The 26157-nt window shown below is 39.8% G+C and overlaps 1 protein-coding gene across 2 annotated transcripts in view; it reads left to right on the top strand.

The window, feature by feature from the left end:
• Nucleotides 1-26157, top strand: part of ARMT1 (acidic residue methyltransferase 1) — a 347283-nt gene that overhangs the window by 39270 nt on the left and 281856 nt on the right. The window contains exons 10-15 of one of the 2 annotated variants that reach the window (XM_069852109.1): nt 886-1203; nt 4932-5132; nt 6632-6805; nt 8016-8258; nt 9147-9383; nt 15497-16067. The exons of the other annotated variant lie outside the window; for it this stretch is intronic. Of the exons in view, the coding sequence (XP_069708210.1) occupies nt 886-1203; nt 4932-5132; nt 6632-6805; nt 8016-8258; nt 9147-9383; nt 15497-15697 (1374 nt within the window). The 3' untranslated portion in view covers nt 15698-16067. Of the gene's footprint in view, nt 1-885; nt 1204-4931; nt 5133-6631; nt 6806-8015; nt 8259-9146; nt 9384-15496; nt 16068-26157 lie in introns of those variants that run through there. 2 annotated transcript variants of the gene reach the window in all.

Genomic DNA, 26157 nt, shown 5'->3' with positions numbered 1-26157 from the left:
GCTGAAGAGCAGATGAGGGCAGTTGTAGGCTCTGTGGAACGGCACAGCTCTTCGTTGACTTTCTTTATTACTCAGGGAAACTTGAACTCATGTTAATAGGGATATTTCTTCAGAAGATGATGTAGCACAGAGTAATTCCCTTTTTGACATATTTTTCCGAGTGTTCCACAATGTAAGGATTTTTTCTTTGAGATTAAATTGGTATTTGAGTCTTTGCACCTTTTTGTGCTTAGTGTCATCATCTTTTGTTTTTTTTTTGTTTGGCCTCTCAGTCCCCGTTTCTGTGTATAAGTAATCTCAGGATTTTTTGTCACGTTCAGGTAAACTCAGAGATCATGTCTAATTCTGTTCTTAGCACTGTATTCAAGGAGTTCATATGTGTTCTTTTGGTCAGCCCTGAATTGGTCAGGTAGTTGGACTAGACGGTTGTTGTTTTTCCCTTCCAACTGAAATTATCCTATGCTATACTGTGCCATGACATGCTTTGCTATTCTTCTATGCTTTTTAAGGTTTAGTACTTTGTTTTCTTTGTGTTACATTTTGTTCAGCAATTGTTTTCTAAGTCATAGTGTCTGAATGAATAAGATAGCAATGTCTTTACAATAAAAAATAATTGGTTTATGTTTATTCGCAAATTGTATAATATATATAATCATTTATAACTTCTTGCAGGCCACACTTTCTGTAGTGTAATTATAGCAGGCTTTGGGCTTCCATCAATTTCAATGGGAGCTCTCCTGTGAAGACCTAATGTTAAGCCCACATGAGCAGTATGGGTTCTAATTTCTCTATCTGCAGTACCTGCTTCTGAGTTATTCCTTGCTTTGTATGTGGAGAGTTAATGACAGATTTTAAAAGCCTAGTTTAACCTTCCATTTGTTTCAGGATCTTGACAGTGCTGTAATAGGAAGACAGAGTTTGGAGATGGAGATCAGAAACCTCCAAGATAAACTGACTAGTAACCGGAAGGCTTTGGATGCTGCAAAGCAAGAACTACACAATCTGAAGAAATCTTCTGGTGAGCTGGATGGAAGCTTGAAGAGCAGCAAAGAAGAGGCTAGGAATGCTCAGAGCTCTTTAGTGGCTTTTAAAGAGCAAATTGCTACCCTACTCAGCAGTGGATCTGCAATAGTTAAACCTTCCGAGAAGGCTATTTTGGAGAGGATCCAAGAAATAAATTGTGAAAAGGAGAGTAAAGAAATAGTAAGTCAGCAACTACTGCACTTTCCCAAAGTCTATATTTATTCTCTTTGTATCCTTTTTCTTCCATTCATCTATGAGAGTGTTTGTTTCTTATGCTAAGGTTTTAAAATTACAGAAACCTTTGATTTTGTTGTCTATTGATTTGAGATGATACGTTAAAAGTGTCTTTGTTTTATTAAGCAGGAAGAGCTCAGAAATTAAATTAATTACAGGTGCTGTGAACAATAAAAAACATGGAGTGGTTTTTCAGGTAAGACATGGAAGTTTGGTTTCGGTGTCACTTAGCAGACATCAGAAGTGTCTGCATGGTCACTATGATGTAGTGGAATATGTGAACAAGAATGGATTTGCTGCTACAATAGTGACTTAAAGGATTCACCCGTTTCTCAAAGCAGATAGAAATGATGAGGCAGCTTCTTCCCTTCCAATCCTCAAAACCTGTGCCTAAAAAGAGCTATTTTACACTTGCAGTTAAACATTGTTGAAACTGTAACTGTTCACACTCCAGAAGAAAGGCAATAGAGAAGGCAGCTGGCTATTCTAATGCTCTGGCTCAAGGCATTTTTTCTGGTAGTGTTTGCAAATGTGTGTTTGCATGTACAGATAGAGAAAGGACAGCTCAGGGGGAAGGTGAGCCAGAATACAATCTGAACAATGTCGGTATCCTGACACTGCACTGGTTTCTCATTTGCTTATGTGGTCATGTGTTATTTTGTCAGCGAGGTCTATTATTTAATAAAAAGCCACACTAAATCAAAAGCTGTTTTCAGTGAGCCTCTGAGGAAACCTTCTGTGTCTTTGACAGATTTTAAGATCTAGCATCTCTTGTTGATAGTTTTTTATGTTAGCAAATGTTTTTGTATTCTGTCCAAGAGGAAGTAGGTCTTGAAAACGTCCCTGTGCATTTTGATTAAATATTTTGTTAAAAAATACAAACCAGCTTCCCTATACCTTAGTTTGAGAATCAATATGCTGGCTTTCAAGGAAAACAAGTGTTGTGAAAATTATTAATGTTTGAAAGTGATCCACTGAAGTGGAAATGCGGCAGTAATTTTTCAATATAGAAGCTCTTTACAGTTTTTCTACATGTCATGGAGTATTGTTTCTATAAGCAAAATATTTTCAAGTTTAAAATCTAATAAGAATTTTATGTGCATAGATGTTTGTACTGTTTGGTGTTTTGGCATATAGTACACTGCTGAGATGTTGATTACTTTGAAAACTGCTGAGAAAGGCAAATTTGAGGTGATTAGTATCTGTTAAGTAAAAAGGTTTTGCACCTGGCAATATTTTCAGGTGACCTGCTGCTTTTGTAAGATTCATTTGTAGCTCAGTCCATTTGCATAATATATTGAGCACCTGTTAGTCTCTTTGTGGATGTATTATAGTACATGAACAGTGTTTACTACTTATTTCATTTCTTATTGTTCCTGACTTTATTCCTTACATGCTGGGTTTCCCACTTGATCATCCTGCAGTATAATAGTCTTGGGGACAATTCAGCTTGGTCTTTACAGGTACAAACTTTTGTTTGCAGATACAAACTTTTTCAGCTGCTTGAGAGGAACGTGACTGGGTCTCCAAGTAGCAGCATTGCGAAGTCATGTTCTGTTAGAGATCACTACTGTAAATTACACAATAATCAACTATTCTTTTTGTGATTATTGCTTTAGAAGTAAAGGAATTGAGAAACCTGGCCTAGTGGATATTGTCCCTGCCCGTGGTATGGGGGTTGGAAATAGATGATATTTAAGGTCCCTTCCAACCCAAACCATTCTATGATTCTGTGTTCAGAAACAGGTAGTTTTCCATAACAGTGTTGAAATTCATTTGAGTGCAATGCTGTAACCATATCCCACCCACCTCTCCTCAAAAAGACCTTCTAACTATTGCTAACTATTGCAATAGAAAATAATTGCCCAACTCCCTCCCATCTGAGGATGCTGTGGGTCTAGGCCTGGGCCTGGTGCTTGCATGTACCCTCTTCTTAGCGCAAGAAAAAATACAGCTTAACACAAGAGAAGAATGACATTCAGGAGGATTTTGCTAAGGAATATGTAGTTACAGCATGGATAAACCCTGCTGTCCCCAGAGCAGTCACTGTCTCTGGAAATGAGTATTTGCAGCTTCTTGTAATAAAAGGTCTCTGTCTGACATTACCTGGCAACCACATGAAAACAAAAAGCAGGAAGTGGGGTTTTTTTTGCAGACTGGCTGATCAAGTTTCATGAGTTATTGGCATAGGAAACTGAGGAAATCAGAACTACAGGACCAAAAATGCAGCAGTTGTAAGTTGGTGGATGCAGGCTTGGGTGGGTAATAAAGGTGCAACTCTGTTTTAGGAAATCCCTTAGTTATCAATTATCCCTAAGCAAAGGTTGAAGGTTGCTCTAGGATGCTATGGAAGATAAACTGACAGCTTAGTGGTTTTGTGATCTCGCCTTCTGTGGTATGAAGTTCCATCACCTTCTCATGTTTATGGACATTTGAAGCCTGTGGAGCCCCACGTGGCAGGGCTGTGCCCAAAGCTGCTCTGCAGCCTAATAAAGGGGCTCTGAGTTCCCTGTGGGCAGAAGTTACTGAAAGCTTTTTTTTTCCTACTGAGTGACATGTGATGTGGAAGAGCACAGAATTGTGTGTAGGGTCGTGCAGTTGTATTATTGTTCACTGTTTTCTGCATCTATATGAGCTGCAGATATTTCTCAGTGTTTTTTAGATGGGTTGGTTGGCAAGTATTGTTTGTATTTAATTGCAATCTAAGTTGGAAATGTTCCTGTGCCATTAAAATTAATGGGAATTTTGTGTGCTTATTGCTCATTTTATTGACAGAAGGCAAACAAATGCTTAAAATGAAGAGATTGTTTGGAGATGAGTGTCTGAACACTGAATTACAAATGCAACATAATTAATGACACAAGCAAATAATTATATGACAATAAGAAGAGGAGGGAGGGAAAGAGGGAAGAAAGCAATTTTTTGGATAGAACTGTCTTTCAGTATTTGTCAATAGTGTAATCAGATGCTTTCAAGCATTTAATTTATATCTAGTTTACAACTTAAAATCCATTCTATTACATGTAAATGTTGCAAAGAGAACAGTGTAGAGCTAGAGGTGTTTTCAGAATTGTTAGTCTAATTTCTTGTTGTAAGATGTTATTCTTCTAGCCTTGGGTTTTGGTTAGATTCCACATTTATTTTTTTAGCAAAATCTTTTACTTAAACATTCTTTAACAATTAACAATTAGGAAGAACTTCTCTGAGTCTTAGTTATCCATATCTACATTCTCACCTACATGCTGCATGTATTTTTTAAATCGCTCTTATCTGTTTTTTCCACTCCTGTTCTTGATAGAGCAGTGTTTTTATTGGCTTATTTTAGACCATGTTAGTTGACTGACAGGTATTGCTGGTTTGATAATATGTTTGGAATATTTGTGTCTAAATTAGTCTGCATTATTTTTTTATAGATATCAGCCCCTTTGGTAGGTTGACTTGTGTTAAATATGGTTTCTACTGTTCACTTTTGGGTATCTTACATGGCACTACTTCTGCCACTTTCTCCTAATGGTTACAGCAGATTTTTATCTTTTTGTCCTTTTAAAATGTTTGTATTTTAAAGATAGATATTTTGTCCTCTTTTAAATAATTTGTGGATGGATATTTCATATTTTTCAATATTTCCACGCCCACCTAACCCCATGTTTTTTGTTTGTTTGCTTGCTCCCTAGATGGTCTCCCAGCTTGAAACTCAAATAGCTAAATTGACTGAAGCTTTGGAAAATCAGACCAGACTGTACCAAGAAGCTCTGGAGAGAAGCAGGAAAGCCGAAAAATGTTCTGAGACTTTCCAGGATCAAGTGAAATACTTGGAAGCAGAATTACTGGCTGTAGATCTGGTGCAAGATGGTTTGAAGCTTGAGAAACAAAAAGTAGTTGCATGCATTATTTTCTTTTGCATAAAAGACAGTAAATGCAGAGATGCAGCCAGTTGTATTACATTGATCAGATAATTACTCACAGTAATGCAAGTAATGCAAATTAGCAAAATCAAGCATCATGTATGCAGTAGTAATCTTTTCTTCGACCATCAATTTTAGTTGGAAAAAGTAGCTAAGATTTTGAGTTCCAAGACCATTTAGTATGAAAAAACTCAGCAAATTATAATAAGTCTTTGTAAATGCATCAGGATTCTATCCAGGATTCTCTAATCTCAAAGCTTCCTCTGATCATTCTGTCTTTCTCTAATATATCACCTGACCTGCAGTCTCACAAGAGACTTTTATGATTGAAGCACCCATCACGTAAGGAGCAAACCAGAAAATGGAGCTTTTCTTTTCCTCTCTGATTCCTCTGTGAAGAACATGTGGCCCTAGGTTCCTAATTTCTCTGTATTTTGCTGCAATAAAGATTTTTTTTTTCATTGTTTTGTTGTTAATGAACAGGAGCACTTGCTGCTGCTACTGTTACTGTTTTTACTTTTTGAACTAGAAATATCCCAAACCAAAAAGAGATTCTTGTTATGTTTTATCATTTTGTGCTCAAGCAACAGTTATGGAACTGTTTTGTTGTTTCTGTTTTTTTTTTTTCCTTTGCTGTTTCTTCACCAAGATTATGCCTTGCAACAGAAGTAAGAGAAAACAAGGGCAAACATAGTTCTTAGCGAGAATGATACCTCTGGGTTTTGCAAGACAGACTAATTGAGTCAAGGGAACTAATGCAATTTTCAGAGAGCTAGCACAGCAGGACAAAAGAATGAAAAATTAAATAATATTTGATATCTATGTGTGTTCACATCAGTAAACCAGATGGAGACACAAATAAAATAATCTTTAAAACAATTTGTAAATCAATAACTGTTACCTCAAAAACTCACTATTGCAAAGAATGGAAAAAGACTGACCATGCTAACATTTTTGCATCTCCTCAGCCTACGCTAGATTTCACCCATCCATTGGATCTCCCTTGTACCAGTTTTATTTGTTTAAAAGTTCACAGCAATGGGCAATCACAGCACTTGCAATTAGTTGAGATGTAGCTGTCTTCTCTAACTTCTCTCTGCCAGTGCATGGTCCTGTAAAGCACGGATGGGAACTGGAGTCAGAAGCAGACATGCAGACCTTGTGCTCTTCTTACTGCAGCAGAACAAAAACCAATCTGGTTTTACTAAGAAGACAGATACAGTAGGTCCAGGGATTATGAACAAAAGGAATATTGACTAAAAAAGTCCAAGTGGAAAATCTGCCATTGTGTCATGAGTGTGCATTATAAATACACCGTTTTAGTACATTATTTCTTGTGTTTGGCAGACTTGGTTATGTATACTTGTTTGCCATTGTAAGGGGAATTGCTTTTCAATTTGCTTTTCAATTGTACGTCAGGACTTCTAACAAAGTTTGAATTTCACCCACCTTTCCATATCTTGTCTTAGTATCTGGAATTTCTGGAGCAACTTAATGAGAAGATGAAGCTGGATAGCCTAGCAGCAGAGGTTGGATTTGATATGAATGTGAATGCAATTCTAGCTCGGGTAGAGCAGTTACTGAAAATGGAAGGTGATGCAGTGATGGAAAACAAGACTATGGCATATAGCCTAAGAAGGAAGGTAGGCAAAAAGATGCACTCTTACTGTTTGTTTCAAAGATAAACATTGTATGGCTCTGTTTCTATAGTGGCTTGCTAGAGGCCACAGATTGAAACTTCATATATTCCATGTACATGGAATTTCAAAGGTATCCATTGCATACAAAGAAGGTAATAAATGTTTGCAAACTGTGCAAACAGACTGCATATTAAAACAACTAAAACCAACAGTCAGTTAAATCCATGATACTGCTTTTCACAAACTTTGAATAAGTGTATGAAGTTATGCACATGTATGTATGTCTACCTTTTAATAGACATTTATAATATGCTTCTGTAAACAACTGCTGTTGATATTTAAATCTGAAAGGATCTGCTGGGAAGGGAGAGCACCTTACTCAAAATTCTCTAGAAACTAGTAGGACTTTGGTTGTACTTCACCAAGAATTTCACCATTTCCAACGAGAGCTGTGTTCATTTAGGAGCAAATCTCTTCAAATCTGGTTAAATGCTCCTCCATTGTCCTGTTATGATGGAGTGAGATCTTCTCGTTTTAGGTTTATCAGAATGGTTTAGAGCTTAGAATGAGGTTTAAAACAACACTGTTTGTTTTGGCTTGTTTTTTTTTTTTTCCTGTAAGTAACTTACATTGAGTATATTAATATTCCTCAGATTTCTGTAGTAAAGCCTGGCAGCTCAGCTGATGTAAACTGAAAACAGGTAGAACTTAAGCACCAAAATTATAAAACTAAGCTGCTGAGCTTTGTATTGGAGCAGTAGATGAAAGTTTTCTTACTTCTGTGTGTTAATTCTGTTTCTTGCACACTAGACTTAATTAACTGATTAAAGATGGAAATAGTTTGAACTACCACCACAGAAACCACTGTCTCGTTAATTAATGTTTCTTACCATCTTGCATTTGACAAGTGTCTTATTTCAGACAAGCTCAGGTATTATGAATGGTGCACAAGTATTTATATTCAAATGGGTGCAGCCTATATGTAAATTAACTCAAAAAGGCAATGTGCAAATTCAGAGACGGTGAAGCACAATGAATTGGCAAGAGGTATCAAGTTAGTGTATATATATTTATACTGATTTACAGAGTTTTCAAGAGAGGAATAGGAGCTCAGGTTAAATATGCAACATGGGCATTAAATCTGCAAAAGCATCTGTATATTACCATTGTCTTTCACATGTATTTTTTACAAATATCCTATTTCGAAAACAAGTTGAAGACTCAGAAAGAAAAACTTGAAAGCAAAGAGCTGCACATGAACCTTCTGCGTCAGAAAATAACCCAGCTGGAAGAAGAGAAGCAAGTAAGGACCACCTTAGCTGTGGAGAGGGATGAGGCCAATCTCGCTGTCAGAAAGTTACATAAGATGACAGAGAGATTACAGAAGCAGCTTGATCTGGCAAGGGAAACGAATACTGATCTCAAAGCCAAGCTATCTGAAACCAATGAACTTAAGGTAAGTTAAAAGGTTACATTTGTGCTTCTATCCATTTCTCTGTTCCAATTGGATAGAGCTGGAGTTCATTTGTGATAAATGTGTTCATGGAGAACTACTCAAATACATCTAGGTGAGCAAAGCAAATGTAATATTACAGTGTTTTGAGTATTTTGCAATTTGTCTTGATATACTAAGTAACATCTGTAAAGCACAATGTAAATTTTCAGGTTAGTGTAAGAAAAGTATAATATATGCATGCCTTCCTTGACTGTAATCGTTTATTTTCCTGTACATTGCTCACAGAAGATCTATTCTAAAGGCTAAGTAAAGGAGAGACTAAAGTTATTTTTTTTTCCCACATAAAACAGGCAAGATGCTAGATTTTCATTGCTCCTGTGTTTTATTACATTGCAGCAATAATAAATTTCCTGCTTTAACTCAGGTGAAAACAAGTAGTTTGCAGTTATTAATAGCTTGCAACTAGTGGAAGAAAGGAAGATTGATTTTAAGTGAGTTTGTGACTTGTGGCTGAGGGAGTGAAATAGTTAAGTCGATACATGATCCAACTGAAGGATTTTTATCAGCAAAACATCTGGCAGCTCTTTTTCATACTATTTTGCTAGGGGCCAGCAGCGAATGAACTCTCTCTGTGTTTTTTTGTCTGTCCAGTTATCTCTTTTCACAAAGCCTGTAGCGCATTAACTGTCTTTGAAACAAAAATCTTTTTTTTAACTGAGTTGAAATGGGTAAGTCTCTTTTAATAACTTTTCAGTTCACATATATGTGGGATTTCATCAAGAACCCATAAAAAAAGCACATTAAAGTGCTTATTCATGATTATCTTGATATTTTTATTGTTAATTTTTATTATTCAAGTGTGACAAATTTAACATTATGTTATTGCAGATCAAAACATTGGAGCAGAATAGAACAATAGAGGAACTCAATAAGTCTCAAAGCAAATTAGAAAGAATGAAAGAAAAGGCTGAGAAACAACTTACTTCTGTCAAATCAGAACTTCTTGTAAAGGAGCGTAAAGCTGCTGAAGATAAAGAAAAAACCAAAAATATGTTAGAAGCAGTTACCAGTGAGATGAAAGTGCTTAAAACAACCCTTGCAGAATTAGCAAAAAGAGAGAGACAGGTACGTGTATAGATATTTGACAAGTCACTTGGAATATAAGAGTGTGGCACAGGTGTAGCAACTATCCATCTGTGCTGAAAACTTTTGTGAACATTATTAAACAAGGAAATTCTAACTCATACTTGTGAACCAGTGTGGCTGTTGTGATTCTGAAAGGCAAAGCTATTCTTAAAGTTATATATGCAACAGAATGAACCATAAATATAGGCAAAATATTATATCACATTTTAGAGAAGTATAAAAAATGCTTTAAAGGTATGTTTTTTCATATAGCTTCGGTATAAAACTTACTTTCAAGTTACCATGGATAGGCCATAAGTTCAAACAATGTCAGAAAAGATCAGAAAATAAAAAACAAAAGAAAACAAAGCAAACCAGACTTAATATTGAATGTAACTACTTTGGATTGATTTGTGACATGTAACTTTGTAAACTTTAGGTAAGAAGATCTCTTCTTGTGGAAAGTCACCTTGGGAGGGTGTAAAGAATTTGTGGGAAATACATTAGTAAATATGTTCCATTCTAATTTAAAAAAATAGTGAACTATGTATGTAATTGCCCTGCATATTTTGTTTTGTAGCAACGTTATAGATGGCATAATTGCTGAAAGCCAATGGGATGCTTCTTTAAACTGAAAAATATGTACTTTTAAATTCCTTATTCCAACTACTTAGAACTTTGTTAGTTTTTCCAGCTAAAATTTTTACACTATATGTTGGCCTTAGCAATGACTCTGCATGAAACTTAAGAATGCTATTTCAAAATATCAGTCTAGAAAAAAATATTTTTTGCTCACGTGGAGAAAACACCAGCAAACTGGGGATCTTTCTTCCTGGAAAGTATTAGCACTGTTTTGTTTTATAATGAGCATTAGGAATTTGGCAGGAAAACTTGATTTCTTCATATGTTTTATTGAGGGAACAAAGCATGCTGCACACAGAAGAAGGTTTGAATTATATTCAGCAAATTATTCTGTGGAGTAATGCATTGAGTGCTTGTTAAAAACACACAAATGTTGAAATTTTACTGTTGGAAACCAAGGTGTTTCAGGCCACTTGAATATTGTTGCAATGTTCTTTGGCCAAATTTGAAGAACATAGGAAAAGTGAGGTAAAAGTGGGCTACAAAGTGCAGTATGCTCAAATGCAGCAAAGCGCTAGTTCTTAAGCCTTGTGGGTCAGTGAAAGGAAAATGTTAACTTATAATTCAACAGCATTGAAACTATGCTGCTATACTGGGACCTAAGCTGTTTGCAAAACCAGTGCCTGGTACTTGTGCAGTGCTGATTAGCAGCAATGGCATTTTGAGAATAGGAGAACTGCCAGTAATATTCATAGTATACTCTTCTGTATCTTAACAGCTTACTTAGCTAAAGTCTGTCCTTAAAATAAAGCCACTATTGCTAGATCAGAGAATTTATTCTAAACTCTCTCTCTCTCTCTCACTAAATAACACGTGAAATCTATTCCTGACTTCTCCCAGACAATTACTCAAGGAGAATTCCTTCCTCATCTCCAACTCTGCTTCTTCACCTGCTTTGGACTCCCTTGTTCTTCCTTCTCAGGGAAGATAAATAAGGCCAGACCCTCTCTGTAATTTCAGAAAATTTTACTCACTGGATGGGAGATGTAAAGAAAATCACAGAATCACAGAATCACAGAATAACCAGGTTGGAAGAGACCCACCGGATCACCGAGTCCAACCGTTCCTACCAAACACTAAACCATATCCCTCAGCACCTCGTCCACCCGTGCCTTAAACACCTCCAGGGAAGGTGACTCAACCACCTCCCTGGGCAGCCTGTTCCAGTGCCCAATGACCCTTTCTGTAAAGAATTTTTTCCTAACGTCTAGCCTAAACCTCCCCTGGCGGAGCTTGAGGCCATTCCCTCTTGTCCTGTCCCCTGTCACTTGGGAGAAGAGGCCAGCACCCTCCTCTCTACAACGTCCTTTCAGGTAGTTGTAGAGAGCAATGAGGTCACCCCTCAGCCTCCTCTTCTCCAGGCTAAACAACCCCAGCTCTCTCAGCCGCTCCTCATAAGGCCTGTTCTCCAGCCCTTTCACCAGCTTTGTTGCTCTTCTCTGGACTCTCTCCAGAGCCTCAACATCCTTCTTGTGGTGAGGGGCCCAGAACTGAACACAGGATTCGAGGAGCGGTCTCACCAGTGCCGAGTACAGAGGGAGGATAACCTCCCTGGACCTGCTGGTCACGCCGTTTCTGATACAAGCCAAGATGCCATTGGCCTTCTTGGCCACCTGGGCACACTGCTGGCTCATATTCAGTCGGCTGTCAACCAACACCCCCAGGTCCCTCTCCTCCAGGCAGCTTTCTAGACAGACTTCTCCCAGTCTATAGCACTGCATAGGGTTGTTGTGCCCCAAGTGCAGGACCCGGCATTTGGCCTTGTTAAACCTCATGCCATTGGACTCTGCCCAGCGGTCCAGCCTGTTCAGATCCCTTTGCAGAGCCTCCCGACCCTCCAGCAGACCGACACTTCCACCCAGCTTAGTGTCGTCCGCAAACTTGCTCAGGGTGCACTCGATGCCTTCATCCAGATCATTGATAAAGACATTGAACAGGGCTGGACCCAGCACTGAGCCCTGGGGAACCCCACTTGTCACTGGCCTCCAGCTGGATTTCACACCATTTACCACCACTCTCTGGGCCCGGCCATCCAACCAGTTTTCCACCCAGGAGAGTGTGCGCCTGTCCAGCCCAGAGGCTGACAGTTTCTCAAGCAGAATGCTGTGAGAAACTGTGTCAAAGGCTTTGCTGAAGTCCAAGAAGACCACATCCACAGCCTTTCCCTCATCCAGCAGCCGAGTCACTTTGTCATAGAAGGCGATCAGGTTAGTCTGGCAAGACCTGCCTTTTGTGAACCCATGTTGACTGGGCCTGATCACCCGGTTCTCTTGCATGTGCTTCATGATAGCACTCAAGATCACCTGTTCCATGACTTTCCCTGGCACTGAGGTCAGACTGACAGGCCTGTAGTTTCCTGGGTCCTCCCTGCGGCCCTTTTTGTAGATGGGCACAACATCAGCCAGCCTCCAGTCCAGTGGGACTTCCCCAGTCTTCCAGGACTGTTGGAAGATGATGGAAAGGGGTTTGGCCAGCACATCCGCCAGCTCCTTCAGTACCCTAGGGTGAATCCCGTCCGGCCCCATAGACTTGTGACTGTCCAGTCGGGCTAGCAAGCCTCTGACCACCTCCTCTTGGATCATGGGAGCCTCATTATGCTCCTCTAGCTCCTGGGTTTGTACACAGACGGAACGACCCTCCTTACGACTAAAGACTGAGGCAAAGAAGGCATTAAGTACCTCAGCCTTTTCCTCATCCCCTGTTACTGTTGTTCCTTCTGTGTCCAATAGGGACTGTATGGTCTCCCTAGTCCGCCTTTTATTATTTATATATTTGTAGAAAGATTTTTTGTTATCTTTCACTGACTTGGACAATCCAATTTCTAGCTGAGCCTTAGCCCTTCTGATTTTTTCCCTACACAATCTCACTTCCCTCCTGTAGTCCACCCAAGAGGCCTGTCCCTTCTTCCAGAGGCCATAAACATTTCTTTTCTTCTTGATATCCCTCAAGATCTCTCTATTCAACCAAGCTGGCTTTCTCCCCTGCCGGCTTTTTTTTCCGGACCACGGGGATGGCTTTCTCCTGAGCTGCTAGGACCACCCCTTTGAAGAGCTCCCAGCCCTCCTGGGCTCCCTTGCCCTTGAGTACTGTCTCCCATGAGACTTCACCAACCAGCCTGCTGAAGAGATCAAAGTCTGCCCTCTGGAAATTTAATGTTACCGTCTTGCTAACCACCCTCTTCACTTCACCTAGAACAGAAAATTTTATAATCTCATGGTCGCTTAGTCCTAGGCGTCCACCTACCGCCACATCCCCTACAAGGCCTTCTCTGTTCACCAACAGAAGGTCCAGGAGGGCACCTTCCCTGGTTGGTTCATTCACCAGCTGTGCGAGGAAGTTATCTCCCACGCACTCCAGGAACCTCCTAGACTGCTTCCTTTCTGCTGTGTTGTACACCCAGCAGATATCAGGCAGATTGAAGTCTCCCACCAGAATGAGAGGCATCGATCTAGAGATTGACCGAAGCTGTTTATAGAAGAGCTCATCAGCTGCTTCTCCTTGGCTGGGTGGTCTGTAACAGACTCCCATCACAAAATCTACATTCTGGTGGGCTCCTCTGATTTTGACCCACAGGCACTCAACCTCCTCATCTCCACAATCCATCTCAGTGATGTCCAAGTCCTCCCTTACAAAGAGGGCTACCCCACCTCCTCTCCTACCCTTCCTGTCCCGCCTGAAAAGCTTATACCCCACCATAGCCGTACTCCAGTTATATGAGTCATCCCACCACGTTTCCGTGATGGCAACAACATCATAGGCCCCTTGCCCTACGACAGCTTCCAGCTCTTCCTTCTTATTTCCCATGCTGCGTGCATTGGTGTAAATGCACTTCAGCTGAGCTGCCGAGCCTTCAGCCCTCCTAGAGGGAACAGGGTTCGTTCCCAACTGCCTGGTAACTGGAGTAGTTGACACCAGAGTGCCTGCATCTCCCTTAACAGCCCGAGGTGTGTTCTCCCCCACTTTTTGTGCGGTGAGGTACTGGTGGTCCTCGCCCGCGCACCCTCTCCCAATCACCAATTCCCCACATCCAGGCTCATTCCTGTCTAGCCTGGGCTCAACCCCCTCCCCCTTCACATCTAGTTTAAAGCTCGATTTATGAGCTTGGCTAGGTTTCTGGCAAGGGCTTTAGCCCCCCTAGGAGACCCATGTGTCCCGCCCTTAGCGAGAAAGCCTGGGGGTGCGTGAGCCCCCCCATGATCAAAAAAGCCAAAGCCCCTCTCCTCGCACCAGGCTCGGAGCCAGGTATTAATCGAATTCTTCCTCCTGGCTTCCCCCTCCTCTCTATTTAGCATTGGGATGGAGCAGAATACTACTTGTGCCCCAGAGCCCTCCATCACTTTCCCAATTGCCCTGAAGCCATTCTTGATGGCTTTGGCCTTTTTGTTTGCTAGGCCGTCGTTGCCAGCTTGGACTACTATCAGAGGATAGTAGTCTGTCTCGTGGACCAGGGAAGGAAGTTTTCTAGCTACCTCCTTCCCTGATGCCCCCGGTAAGCAGCAGACCTCTCTGTGGAGTGGGTCCGGTCTGCGGACCCACTTATTTATCATGAGTACTTACTGCTATAGCAAACCTATGGTTTCAAGTCTTTGGTGATGTTTGTCTTTTATTTCTTTCCTTTACTTCAAATTGTGACTGTCTTAGAAATGTTAACTGCTATTGAGGAAAGCCGTAAACAGAGAGCTAGGTAGTACTTCTATTAGCTTCTAGTAGTTCAACAGAACTTTTGCACTGTTTCTAAAGCTGAAATAGGTTTCTCACCATGATCTAGATTAATGCTTTAGCACAAAATTTAAAAAATTTCTTCATGATGTGCTTACAGCACTGTATCCACTTAAAAGTATAAACACACATCCTGTTCCATGTGAGACATGTGATAGTGTTCTGAAGCTCATTGATTATGTGCATTTACCAGGATGCATCTTGAATTTTGGCTGCATCCTGATTCCAAGTCACAGTCAGACTTAAGGATGTGCCAAATCTCCACCTTCAAATGTGGTTTCCTCCACCTCTATAGTGGTTTCCACAAGAAAGTGCAGGGTGGAGGGGAGTGGTGGCAGGCAGTGGTGAGCAGCTTGCGGTCAGGACCAGCAACCTTAGTCTTTGCTGTGGGATATGCCCACTACAGTTTCCAGTTGTTCATGTAGTTTGCAGTCATCCAAGTCAAATATGACTCCTGTCTTTTCCTCAGTTTTTGCTGTTGATTCAGCAGGGAAGATATGCCTGTGAAGGATACTAAAGAACACTTGAAACTATGTTTTATGTTTAAGATCCTTAGCACCTCAGCCATTTACCTGTTCTATTGTTTGAGGTACACCCCAAAAGGCTGTTGCTGTCCTCTTTAGCAACAACAGAAATTACTATATTTTGCACTGCTAATACAAGTGCTTGTGTTTGTATGTATATGTTTTCTCAGACATCTCCTTTGCTTGGTATTTCATTTATTAGTAATTCCTTTCTGTTTGTTCTTGCAGCTGGCAGAGTTCCGAGAGGTGGTCTCACGGATACTGGGCCTCAACATTGCCAGCCTGGCTCTTCCTGACTATGAAATCATTAGACGTCTTGAAGGGCTAATTCACTCTCATCAGCACCACTGCTTCCCCTGTGTCTGCCTCAAAGGTGTGGTGAGGGCACCAGAGGAACAGTCACAAAGAAACATTCAGCTTCTTCACTGAAACACACATTTTGTAAGGAGACAAAAGAAAGTAAAATTTTCTTTTGTGCTTCCTACGTGCTAGACATACATAGACACCACATTTATTTCTGTTCCCTACTCTACAGATTCTGATTTGGGCTGGTTAGTGTTTCGGTAGGGAGACTGAGCTGAATGGATAGAGTAAAGCCAGCAGCCTAGAGATGGCAAACAAGGAATCCTTTGGCAGCATAATACTTCAGTTATGAAAGTGATAGGCAATAGGTGAAAAATATAGTGCTCCATTGCAGGGGCAGTGAAAGCCTGGGCCACCTGAGGTCAGTTCACAGTCTTGGGAAGTACTTGCTAGGGAACATCAGCTTCAGTGGCATTTCTGTGCTTTTCCTCTGGGTGATGTAGATGAAATAAAGTGGGAGTTGTTCTGCTGCCGCTCCTTTTGCTCTCTTTACTTTTTTATGCATAAGGACTTTAGCTTCAAGACAGCCAGCTGGAAGTTAGAGGACTGTAACAATCTTGGAACAAGAGATTTTTTTTTTTCTTCTGTTGTTTTCCTTTAGTCTGGTCTTGTGCCAAAACAGAAAGTTACTCGTTTTCAGCAAAGGTTCTTTCACAGGGTCCAGTCATGTGGCTGGTGTAGATATATTTGGTAAAATGGCATGTTATCCTTGGTCATGATGCCTTGAAAATTTTTCTTCTAGTTGCTGTATTCCTTGGGATATTAATCCATAGGCCAAATATGTGGCAGTTCTTCTGAGTTAATAAAAACTTGTTTTAAGATGTTTCTCTACTATGGAAAATTAGAAAAGCAATGATGAGTTGTCCAGAATTACCTCTTAATGATAAAATCTGCTTCTCTATCACCCTTTTGGAGTGTTGTTAAATGTAATGATTTTTTAAAAAGAAATTTTAACAATAAACCAGTTTTAATAGCACCCTCAAACATGATCCTGTGTTTTTTAGTTGTCTCTTCCCATTATATATTTTAAATGGATGTGTGGAACAGTAAAGAAGAAGTACCTATTTATGTCTGACCATTGTGGACTTTCTATAGCATCTCAGCAAATTTTAACATGCTCACTAAAACTGAGCACGCTATTTTGAGAAAAATGAGACTATTTCAAGTGTGGTAATTTTGGTATCTGGGTAGGGACTCAAAGCATAATAGGCTGCTTCTATTTTACTTGCCTCTGAAGAATAATTTCTTAGCGACTTGTCAGTAAAAAACCAAAAAAAATCCAAGACTTTGCAAAATCAGTTATTTCAATAGCTATGCTAAATCCTATATTCTTATGCTCCTGTGGCTACCTGGATTTCCTCTCTTGTTTTATAATGTAGCATTCTTTTTCAGGTAAAATTTAATAAAAGAAATAAAGAAAAAGTGGATATTAAATTATATAGACTTGAACTTAGGAAAGCAGCACAATTTCAAAGCAAAATAAAGATTCAAATGTATATATTTTAGGTTGATATATTGATTGGATATTTAGAGGGTGGAAAAAGATGTAATAACTTTCTTGTTCTTTGTGAGAGAATAGAATTAGTTTCAGCTTGTATTTTGCTGGTTCTGTAGGCAGTTCTATAAACAACAAAACCTATTTTCTTCATCCATATTAATAAGTATTACACAAAGTACATTTTAGCATATTTTGCAAGTTAAAAAAACTGCATTACAAAATTTGGTCCACTGAGCCCAGATAATACATTCATATCCTTAAGCAATAGTCTCAGAGAGTGCCAGTCATAAAGTAAATATGCATACTTGGCCATATTTTATGATTGTGAGATGATTTCCTAACTTCTGCCAGGAGACTTATTCTCTCCTATCATGCTCAGAGTCCTCTGTCCTGCTGCTCATTGACCAGCCATGACACTAGCAGTGAAGTTCCAGCCCCACAGAAGCCACCAATTTTTTTTTTCTGATTTTGGAGGATGATTTTCATATGAAGCTGGTAGTAAATCTTGATTACTCTCTTGCATGTTAAGGCAACAGAAAGTAGAGTAAAAGTTTTCTAACGTGTCTTTTTTTTTTTACCCACAGTAGATCTCTATATTTTTAAAAATATTAATGCTAATAATCATCAAGGAATATGACCTCTTAATTGACTATTAATATTATCTGTACTTGCTTTGCTTTTGGAAGAGCACTGACATCTTCATTCATTTAGCCAAAGCAAATGCCAAAAAAACAAATGTAAAGAAGTGATTTCACATGAACAAAGTTCAGGTATTTTTTGACCCATGTAATTTAATTAAGCCCTGAACAATGCTTAAACTCACTCGAAATCTTTTTTTAAGGTTTGTTTCATACACTGTGAAAAAAATATCTAAACCAGACTTATCAATAGTTTAAACATTTGGTTCAAATGTTTTCTTCTTTTTTAAACCACGATGTATTCAGCACAAGACAGATCTGATAGAAACCAGAAAGTGTGTTTTAAGGCTGTGTCAGTAGGCACCTCTCTTTCCAGTGGATTATTTTTAGTATGTTTCTTTGCATTAGTAAAAGGTATGGGATTAAGAGTTTGCCATAATTGCTCTTTCATTGTAATACAGGGTTCTTGGTTTATCAATGGAATATACACTAAAACATAGAAGTAATATGCGTGAAAACACACAGTTACAGGGTTAGATTTTTTTACTCCAAATAATAACTGAACCAACTCAAATGAAGACAACTTTATTATTTCACATTTGTAGTGTTAAAAAAGGCAAATCTCATGAAATTAAAATGTTGGAATTGTAGACACAAATGAAATTATTTACATGCCATAAACTTTGTACTAATAAAACAATAATGTAAATGGAAAAATAAATGTTACAGCATTATGAGTGTATTAACATATATGCAACTGAGTTTTCATCTATACAGCATATTGTTGATAATACATTCTTCCAAATGTGAATTAATGCAGTAGAACCATGATTCCTCAAAGAAATGTAAGTGCAAAAACATTTAAATGCTGTGCTAAATTAGAATTAGGGATCATAAAGGTAGATCACATTAAATAATTTCCTAACCCAGGTAAAAGACACCCCTACCTGAGGAGGTGTCCCTATCTGGGAGCTACCAACCTGTCAGCCTGACAAGACCATGGAACAGATCCTCCTAGAAGCTGTGCCAAAGCACATGGAGGAAATGGAGGTGATTTGAGGCAACCAGCATGACTTCACCAGGGGCAAGTTCTGCCTGACCAACCTACTGGCTTTCTATGATGGGGGGACCACATCAGTGGACACAGGAGAACCAATGGATGTGATGTATCTGGATTTCTGTAAAGCCTTTGACATGGCCCCCTACGACATCCTTCTCTCTTAATTTGAAAGGCTTGAATTTTATGAGTGGGCTGTTTGGTGGTTAACAAATTAGTTGGATGGTAGCATTCAGAGAGTAGTGGTCAATGGCTCAATGTCCAGATGGAGATCTGTGACAAGTGGTGTCCCTCAGGGGCCTGAACTGGGACCAGTGCTGTTTAATATTTTCATCAATAATAGACATCAAGATTGAGTGCAGCCTCAGCAGGTTCACAGGTAACACCAAGCTGAGAGGTGCACTTGTGACACCAGAGGGATGGGATGTCATCCAAAGGGACTTGGAGAAGCTGGAGAAGTGGGCCTGTGAGAACCTTAGGAGGTTCAACAAGACCAAGTGCAAGGTCCTACACCTGGATTGAGGCAATCCATGGTTTCGATACATGATGAGAGATGACGTGATTGAGAGCTGCCCTGCAGAGAAGGACTTGGGAGTGTTGATTGATAAGAAGCTCAACATTAGCCAACAATGCACACTCACAGCTCAGAAGGCCAGCTGTATCCTGGGCTGCATCAAAAGAAGCATGGTCAGCAGGTTGAGGGAGGTGATTCTTCCACTCTACTCTGCTCTTGAGAGACTCCACTTGGAGTATTGTGCATGCAAGGGAAGTTACATATGACCCAAGTTATAATAGATTTCAAATAATAAGAAACACATGGGGAATCAGGTACATTTCTACAGAAAAAGACTACAGGATCATGTATACTCAAAGTTTTTCATAAGAAATAAAAGTATTTTTCTCTTAACCATCGAAGAGAAAAATGGGGAGGAAAGGAACAAAATGGAGTAAAATTCTGTATGAATTTAGAGAAAAAGATCTCTGATATCACTGAAGCATGGAAAACAAAATTAGCTCACTATATGGAAGACAGAAAAAATGATAGTTTGCCAGAAAAGGAATTGGAAAGATGTCCAAACACAATCCTTTTCAAATGGAAGATTCCAAATTGCTTTGCTCTTTAGTCAAAACAAGTAAGAATCCTCTATGGCAATGCTTTTTTTTTCCCTGGAAGAAAAGGAGGATGAGTTTATTAGACACTACTCATAATTACTCAGGAATAACTGAGTCAGAAATAAAAGATCTACAAAACAAGTCAATTTGCTTGAACAAAACAGGCTACTTTCCTGACAGTTTTAGTGTTAACTAATGAGCCATGAGACAAAGAATAACACATCTTTGCAGAAGGCAATAAATAAAACTCTTGAGACATGTTTTCTTATTTTTTTTCCCCTGCCATTACCTACAGTTTTAGTAAGTAGGAGAAACAAGAAAAAGAAGATTACAGTGTGAGCAAATGATGTCCAAACTAGTAACTTCCAAGTAGTACCAGGTAGAGAAAACAACTGTGAGATGGTTTTTGGTAATGATGGGGACAGAAAGCAGGAAGTCTAACTAAGCTGAGAGCTGTGTAGGATTAGGTTCTGGATATGTTTTTAGAAAATTATGATTTGGGATTTTATTTCTTTATTTATTTTTTTAATTGAATGTTGATGTGTTTGGTGGGGAAGAACCTAATCTGAAAAAAACCGAACCTTTAGGGTGCTGATTAAGAGGCCTGGCTTAATTCCAAAAGAATGAACTTCATTTCCCCTTCCAAAACCAGGATGTGGCCTGCTGGGGGCAATGGTTCCTGTCAGGTGGCGTAGTCAACCTCTGCGTGTGTGGTGCCAGCAGCCCCGCAGGCAGCAGAGGCCACTGCCAAGGGCTGCCTGGACGTGGGCATGCTCAGGCTTCTGTGTACCGTCTGCCTCCCTGCCGGCTGCCAAGTCTCCTCCTCAGCAGTGACCCTGGCCAGCTGGGTTGCTCTTCGGCTCATCACACCCTGCACTGAGAGCTCTGATTACAAAATAAACAAGTGGTGGTAGCTGTGAGATGCTGGAAGACCTTCCCCCGCGTTGCTATGATCAGCAACGTTCCAGCAGAGCTGACTCGGCCCTTTCCCCTTCTGGTCATGTTTTTATGCCGCGAGGAAGAGCAGGACCACAGCGGCTCTGCAGGCTGGGCAGGGCATCAGGGGGAGTCTTGCAAACAGGGCTGTAGATCGGACAGATCGAAGAGCTGCCTCTAAACCCAGCGGGAAGCATCTTCAGTCTCTAACCTGTGCTTTGACTGATGACCAGACTCCTCTTGAGCTCCAGCTGACACAGCTAAGAAGTAAGAAACACTAACACAAATGTTTCAAGCAGTAACAATGTAAAAGTATGCACTATAAATTATAAAGTAGCAGTAGAAATTTATACAGGCTGCCAGTCTGGCTGACTTCTTGCTCAAGGTGGTCAGAGACTCATGAATAACCAAACAAGCATCCCAAAGAACAAGCAGAAATACAGTACTACTAGCAGGCAACTCTCAGACTTTCTTCAAAGTTAAATTTGCTGTCATTAGCAATACCTTTCCCTCTTTGATCTTCCACAGGTCACTTATCTGTGGCCAAGTCACCGTGGCCTGCCCTGTTCTTCATCCAGTGAGATTTCAAGTCTGTCACCTGCAGGAAGAGCCATTGTCAGCTGGGTCGTGTAGGGCTGCTGGACAAATCTGTCCCTGCTCTTGCTCTGTTGTCACTTTCCATCCCTCAGTCCTGGTCCTGGCAGCCTCCTTGTGCTTCTCAACTAGCCGGGTGTGATCAAAACTTTGCAGTGTTGTGTTGAGTGCAAGAGACGTCAAGATACAGTTCGCTTTCTTGTGTAAGGCTGTGGAGTCATCTAGACTGCTGCAGACACTAGAAGATGCTTCATGAGCCTTTTGAGTGTTTTTTTCCAGAGCTGCTGGGGTGGAAGTGGTAATTGTGCTCTTGTGTGGGTAGGAGAAAGAGCAGAAAGGTTTTGGTCAACCTAAAGGGATCCTAGGAAGCATCAGGCCTTTGTCAGGCCTGTGACCACAAAAGGACTGATGTGAAGTGCTGGATTGGGGTAGGGGAGATGTAGCTGCAAGAAGAAAAAGAAAGAATAATAGGAGGGTAAAACGATGGCGGCAAACAAACCAGACAGGTGCAAATGTTTTTGAAGCAGATGGCAATAATTTTTATAGCAGAAGTGCTATGGACATCAGTGTAGATGAAGGAATCCTGCGGGTTATGGCATAAAAGATCCTTAAGGCTTTAATTGGAGATCAGTCCATGCTAGCCTGCTTAGAGAAGTTCAACACTAGTGCTGAGATTATCACAATAATATCAATGTCTAATCATTTTGATATTGCTTGCTATTACAGATATTTAGAATAATACTTCTGTGATGTCACTTCAGCGTGTGACACCACCAGCCAGGTCTGCCTGCCTTTGAGAATATGAATTAAGAACAATTGAACAGAGGGTAGACAACAGTGTTAAGGAGTCTCCAGCAGGAATGGAGAAGCAGCGTGGCTCATGTAATGTTTAGAGATCCAAATTTCAGCACGTATTGATGACATTTCGCTGCCTAAGGGTTTGTAGAAGGAGGTGGGGACAGAGAGTATTTGGAATATATCTCACAAAGTCATGGAGGTAAAATGGTTTATTTCAAGAGGCTAAAAATATCCTTGAAAATGATTTTCCTTTTTTACTGTTAGCAACTATTCATCTCAACCATTTAAGAGAGCAGGCCATGGAGAGCATAGGAATCAAAAAAATAAATATTTGAAAAAGCAACCAGTAACGATGGATTTAGACTAATGACCTAAACAGAAAATCATGTAACAGGTTCAGAGCTGCACAGACTAATTCTCTGGTGATAAATCTCAACTGTAAGGCTTTACAGACTTCTCCTGACTTGTGGATGAGCTTCAGAATAGAAATAAGAGTAGCTAGTTTCCCTTGGAAATCTGCCTGTGACGTAGAGGGAAAAAGGGAAGCTGGAGCAAGAGGAAGGGCTGAAGAAGTGCCCAAGGACTGCCGCCCAGCTGTTTTTTGAACCAAGGCAGGTAAGCCTCCTTTCAGTCTTATAAAGCTCTGCAAATGACAATGCCTACTCATCAAGTGACAGTGATCTAAAATCCCCCCAATTAGGATAACAGTTTTTCACAACAGCGTTTTTATTCTTAAGCAGTGCTTAAGTTTTATTCTGAAGTGCTTTCAAGCACTTCTAATATAGTTCTTTATAGTTGCCTTATGGCGTGAAAGCCCAAGAAGAGGTTGTATTTCTCAAAAAATGTTTTATCTGTGGTTTTTCTAAGAAATTCATGACTGGTTTCTGTATGTGTCTGTAGTACTAGGATCATTGCCTGTAAGCAATGTGATGTTTTGGTTTTATTTACAGGAGGAGTGAAGTCTTCCATGCAGGGTGACAGAATTAATTTGGAAATTCAGGCCAGAGTGGTTCAGTTGTTCCTAAGAAGAAGACTAATGGAAAACCTATAATTTGTCTATACCCATAAATAAAAATCTGGCAATTTGGAGCAATTCAGGCCAAAATAAAAAATGACACTCTTTATAAAGTGTGTTCCTGGCTGCCCTGGGCCAGAGCAAAGACTGACACATCTCTCTGCTCCCAGTGCTCTTTTCACGGGAAACAAGTGAGAGTGAAAGGAGTCCTCCAGCGCAAAGCCACAGGGGAAAAGAAACAGATTTGGGGAGGACGTAGTTATGGCAGTTTTCACAGGGAAAGGAAAAGAAAAGAAGTTTCAAGGGAGAAGTATAGAAAACGGTGGCTGCGAGATTAAAAAAAGAGAGGTGTGAATAGTTAGGTGGGGGTGTAGGAATGAGTTTGGGGGAGCTGAAGTTTGGAAGTGAGCAGCAAGGATGGGAGCAGTTTAGAGCTTTGAGTCATAAACAAAGATGAAAGCCCACGGGAAGCCAAGGGAGGGAGACTTAGACTGGGACTGTCGGATGCAGTAAGGGGAAACCCCAGGAACAGTATGAGAAAGTCAGCACTCACATGTCCAAATGAAGGAGGAACAGTGGGAAGAAGCAAGGTGACATAGGATAGAATAAAACATACAGAACTGTATTTTCTCACGCAGGAAATTTCTCACTCTGCGTGCATCACTGCTACAAGTGGCTCCTTGCAGTGATGCATGCTGCTGGACTGCTGTTTGTGAAGTGCTATTTGCTTCCTTGTCAACCTCTCATAGAGACTGTCTTGAGTCAAATCTGTTTGCATGAACAGCACTGCTCCCAGCATCTCACACCAGCAGGAGTCTGGACATGCAGTCTTTGTGAAGTTCTTCCATTGTGGTTTTGTACCTGCATGCTTCATGTGGGGAGGGCTTTAATATCTGTTTTTTTGGAGGTGCAGAGAACCCAGAATTGTTGTTAAAGATCAATTGGAGTTATGTGGGGGAATATCCTCTGAAACGCTTCAGGAATAAAAATTCATTTTGAAAAACAGATAAAACCAAAACTAAAATAATCTGCTTCCTACTTCTGATAGACTTCAACAATACTGTCCAAATGGGGTCGGGGAGAATATGAAGAACAAAAACTGGTTTGAAATACAAGATTTTGAAACACAGGAATTCCTAAGATGGAAATAATTCTATTCTCTCACCTAGAACTTTTCAGTTTCTTGATTACTATAATGATAACTGCTGTTTCAATATGAGAAAATGAGAAATCAATGAGCAATCCCTCCCACTGCCACAGTAAGAAGGTTTTTACCCATTAACACTCAACAGGTGGCCAAGGTACAGTTTTACTTCATGATAGCAGGTTGCTGTGGTTTGAGTCTCCCCAGTAAGGCTGCTGATCCCTGTCTGCCCTCCACTGCTTGGATCTTGTGTGAAATGAGTCAAAATGCCACTTAAATTATATGGAAAAGAGCAAATTTTTAAGAAGTTTTTTTTTTATCAGGAGAAAAAGAGTTATCATGAGGAAAAGTAACTTTTCCCACTGGAAAAGTTCCATTGGTTAAATAAGTTGGGAAAAGCAAGAGCATAAAGATGTTGCTTTTGACTTGTGGCTGGTGTCTCAGTGAGTTCACCCAGCTTTGGCCGGATGAAACACTTTACTGAAAGTTCTCTGTTCAGAAAGTTATTAAACCCAAAAGCTTGCAAGAAGTGCGGGCCTGGAAAGCAGCTGAGAATTCTGTGTCTCCTCCATATGACAGAGAAATTTTATAGTCTGTAAATGAAACAGTATTGTTAAAGTCTTTTCTATACACATCCAATGAAAGATAATTATAATTGTATCATCACAAAACAAACTAGTAAATTTAACAAATTAATGCTTCTTACAGGAAGAAAAAAATACTGGTGATTACCACATATACTTATCAGCATTAATGGTGTAGTTTATACAACATAAAATTGCTGTTTGCCCTACTGTTTTGAAAAGGAAAATGTCATGAATGTCAGATATTTTATTGGTCCATTTTACAAATCCCATTGCTCTAGCAACCAGATATTTCACCTTTGCCTCCTATTTAGTTACAGATATGTTTTATGACTTGGCATTTGCATAAATCAGTCTTCAAAACTCTGTGAGCATCAGAATTATTTTATATTTTAGAATGTGTAAGAGCATGTTTTTTTTTAACAGCCTTTGACCTTTATCTCTGTCATAATTAAACCCCCCAAATGCATTTTCAAGCTGTTTTTTTTCCAGAGAAAAATGTATTTTTTTTAATAATAACAGAACATTCCTTTCTTCCCCATGATCCAAGGTTCTAGTTCTGGAAAGGTTAAGCACTGAATTTTTTATTCTTTCTTTAAAAGGAAGTTAATTACAGTTGCCCACCCACCTTTAGAAAGTTATTCGAAATTTTCACTGATGAAGCACTAGAATGTTATGATTATGTGTTTGGTTACATAAAAGATGCCCTATAACTTGTTAAATATTTTCTTTAGAAAGATTTGGAAATATGGTTCTATGTTATTTGCTCCTAGTTTTGCTTTGAGCTTGTAACAGACACTAATGACATTTACTGCTGGAATGGGTTGTAATTTTCACGTCCCCCAAACTGCAGCCTTTCAGTGTTAAGAGTCCTTGATTAAGCTATCCTAAAAAGGCTCTCATAGATGACCACATACTTTCAGAGGCAAATTGGGTAACCTTGGCGAATAAATTTCTAAACATAGTAGACTTTAAATAAATATTCCACAAACAAGACTATGCTTGTCTTAGAGTTGTAGCCTCTTAGAGTTGTTAACACCTCCTTTGGTTTTACTACTCCATTGTTTCTCAGCTAGGCAGGGGTTAGATCTTGTCATTCAATGTTAAAGAGAAAAAGCCTTCTCATGGTATCATTCATATACTTATGAA

The sequence above is a fragment of the Phaenicophaeus curvirostris genome, chromosome 2, assembly GCF_032191515.1.
Source record: "Phaenicophaeus curvirostris isolate KB17595 chromosome 2, BPBGC_Pcur_1.0, whole genome shotgun sequence".
In the NCBI taxonomy this organism is placed as follows: Eukaryota; Metazoa; Chordata; class Aves; order Cuculiformes; family Cuculidae; genus Phaenicophaeus; species Phaenicophaeus curvirostris.
Note: the sequence above shows the minus strand (reverse complement) of the source record. Positions and strands in the feature narration are given on the sequence as shown.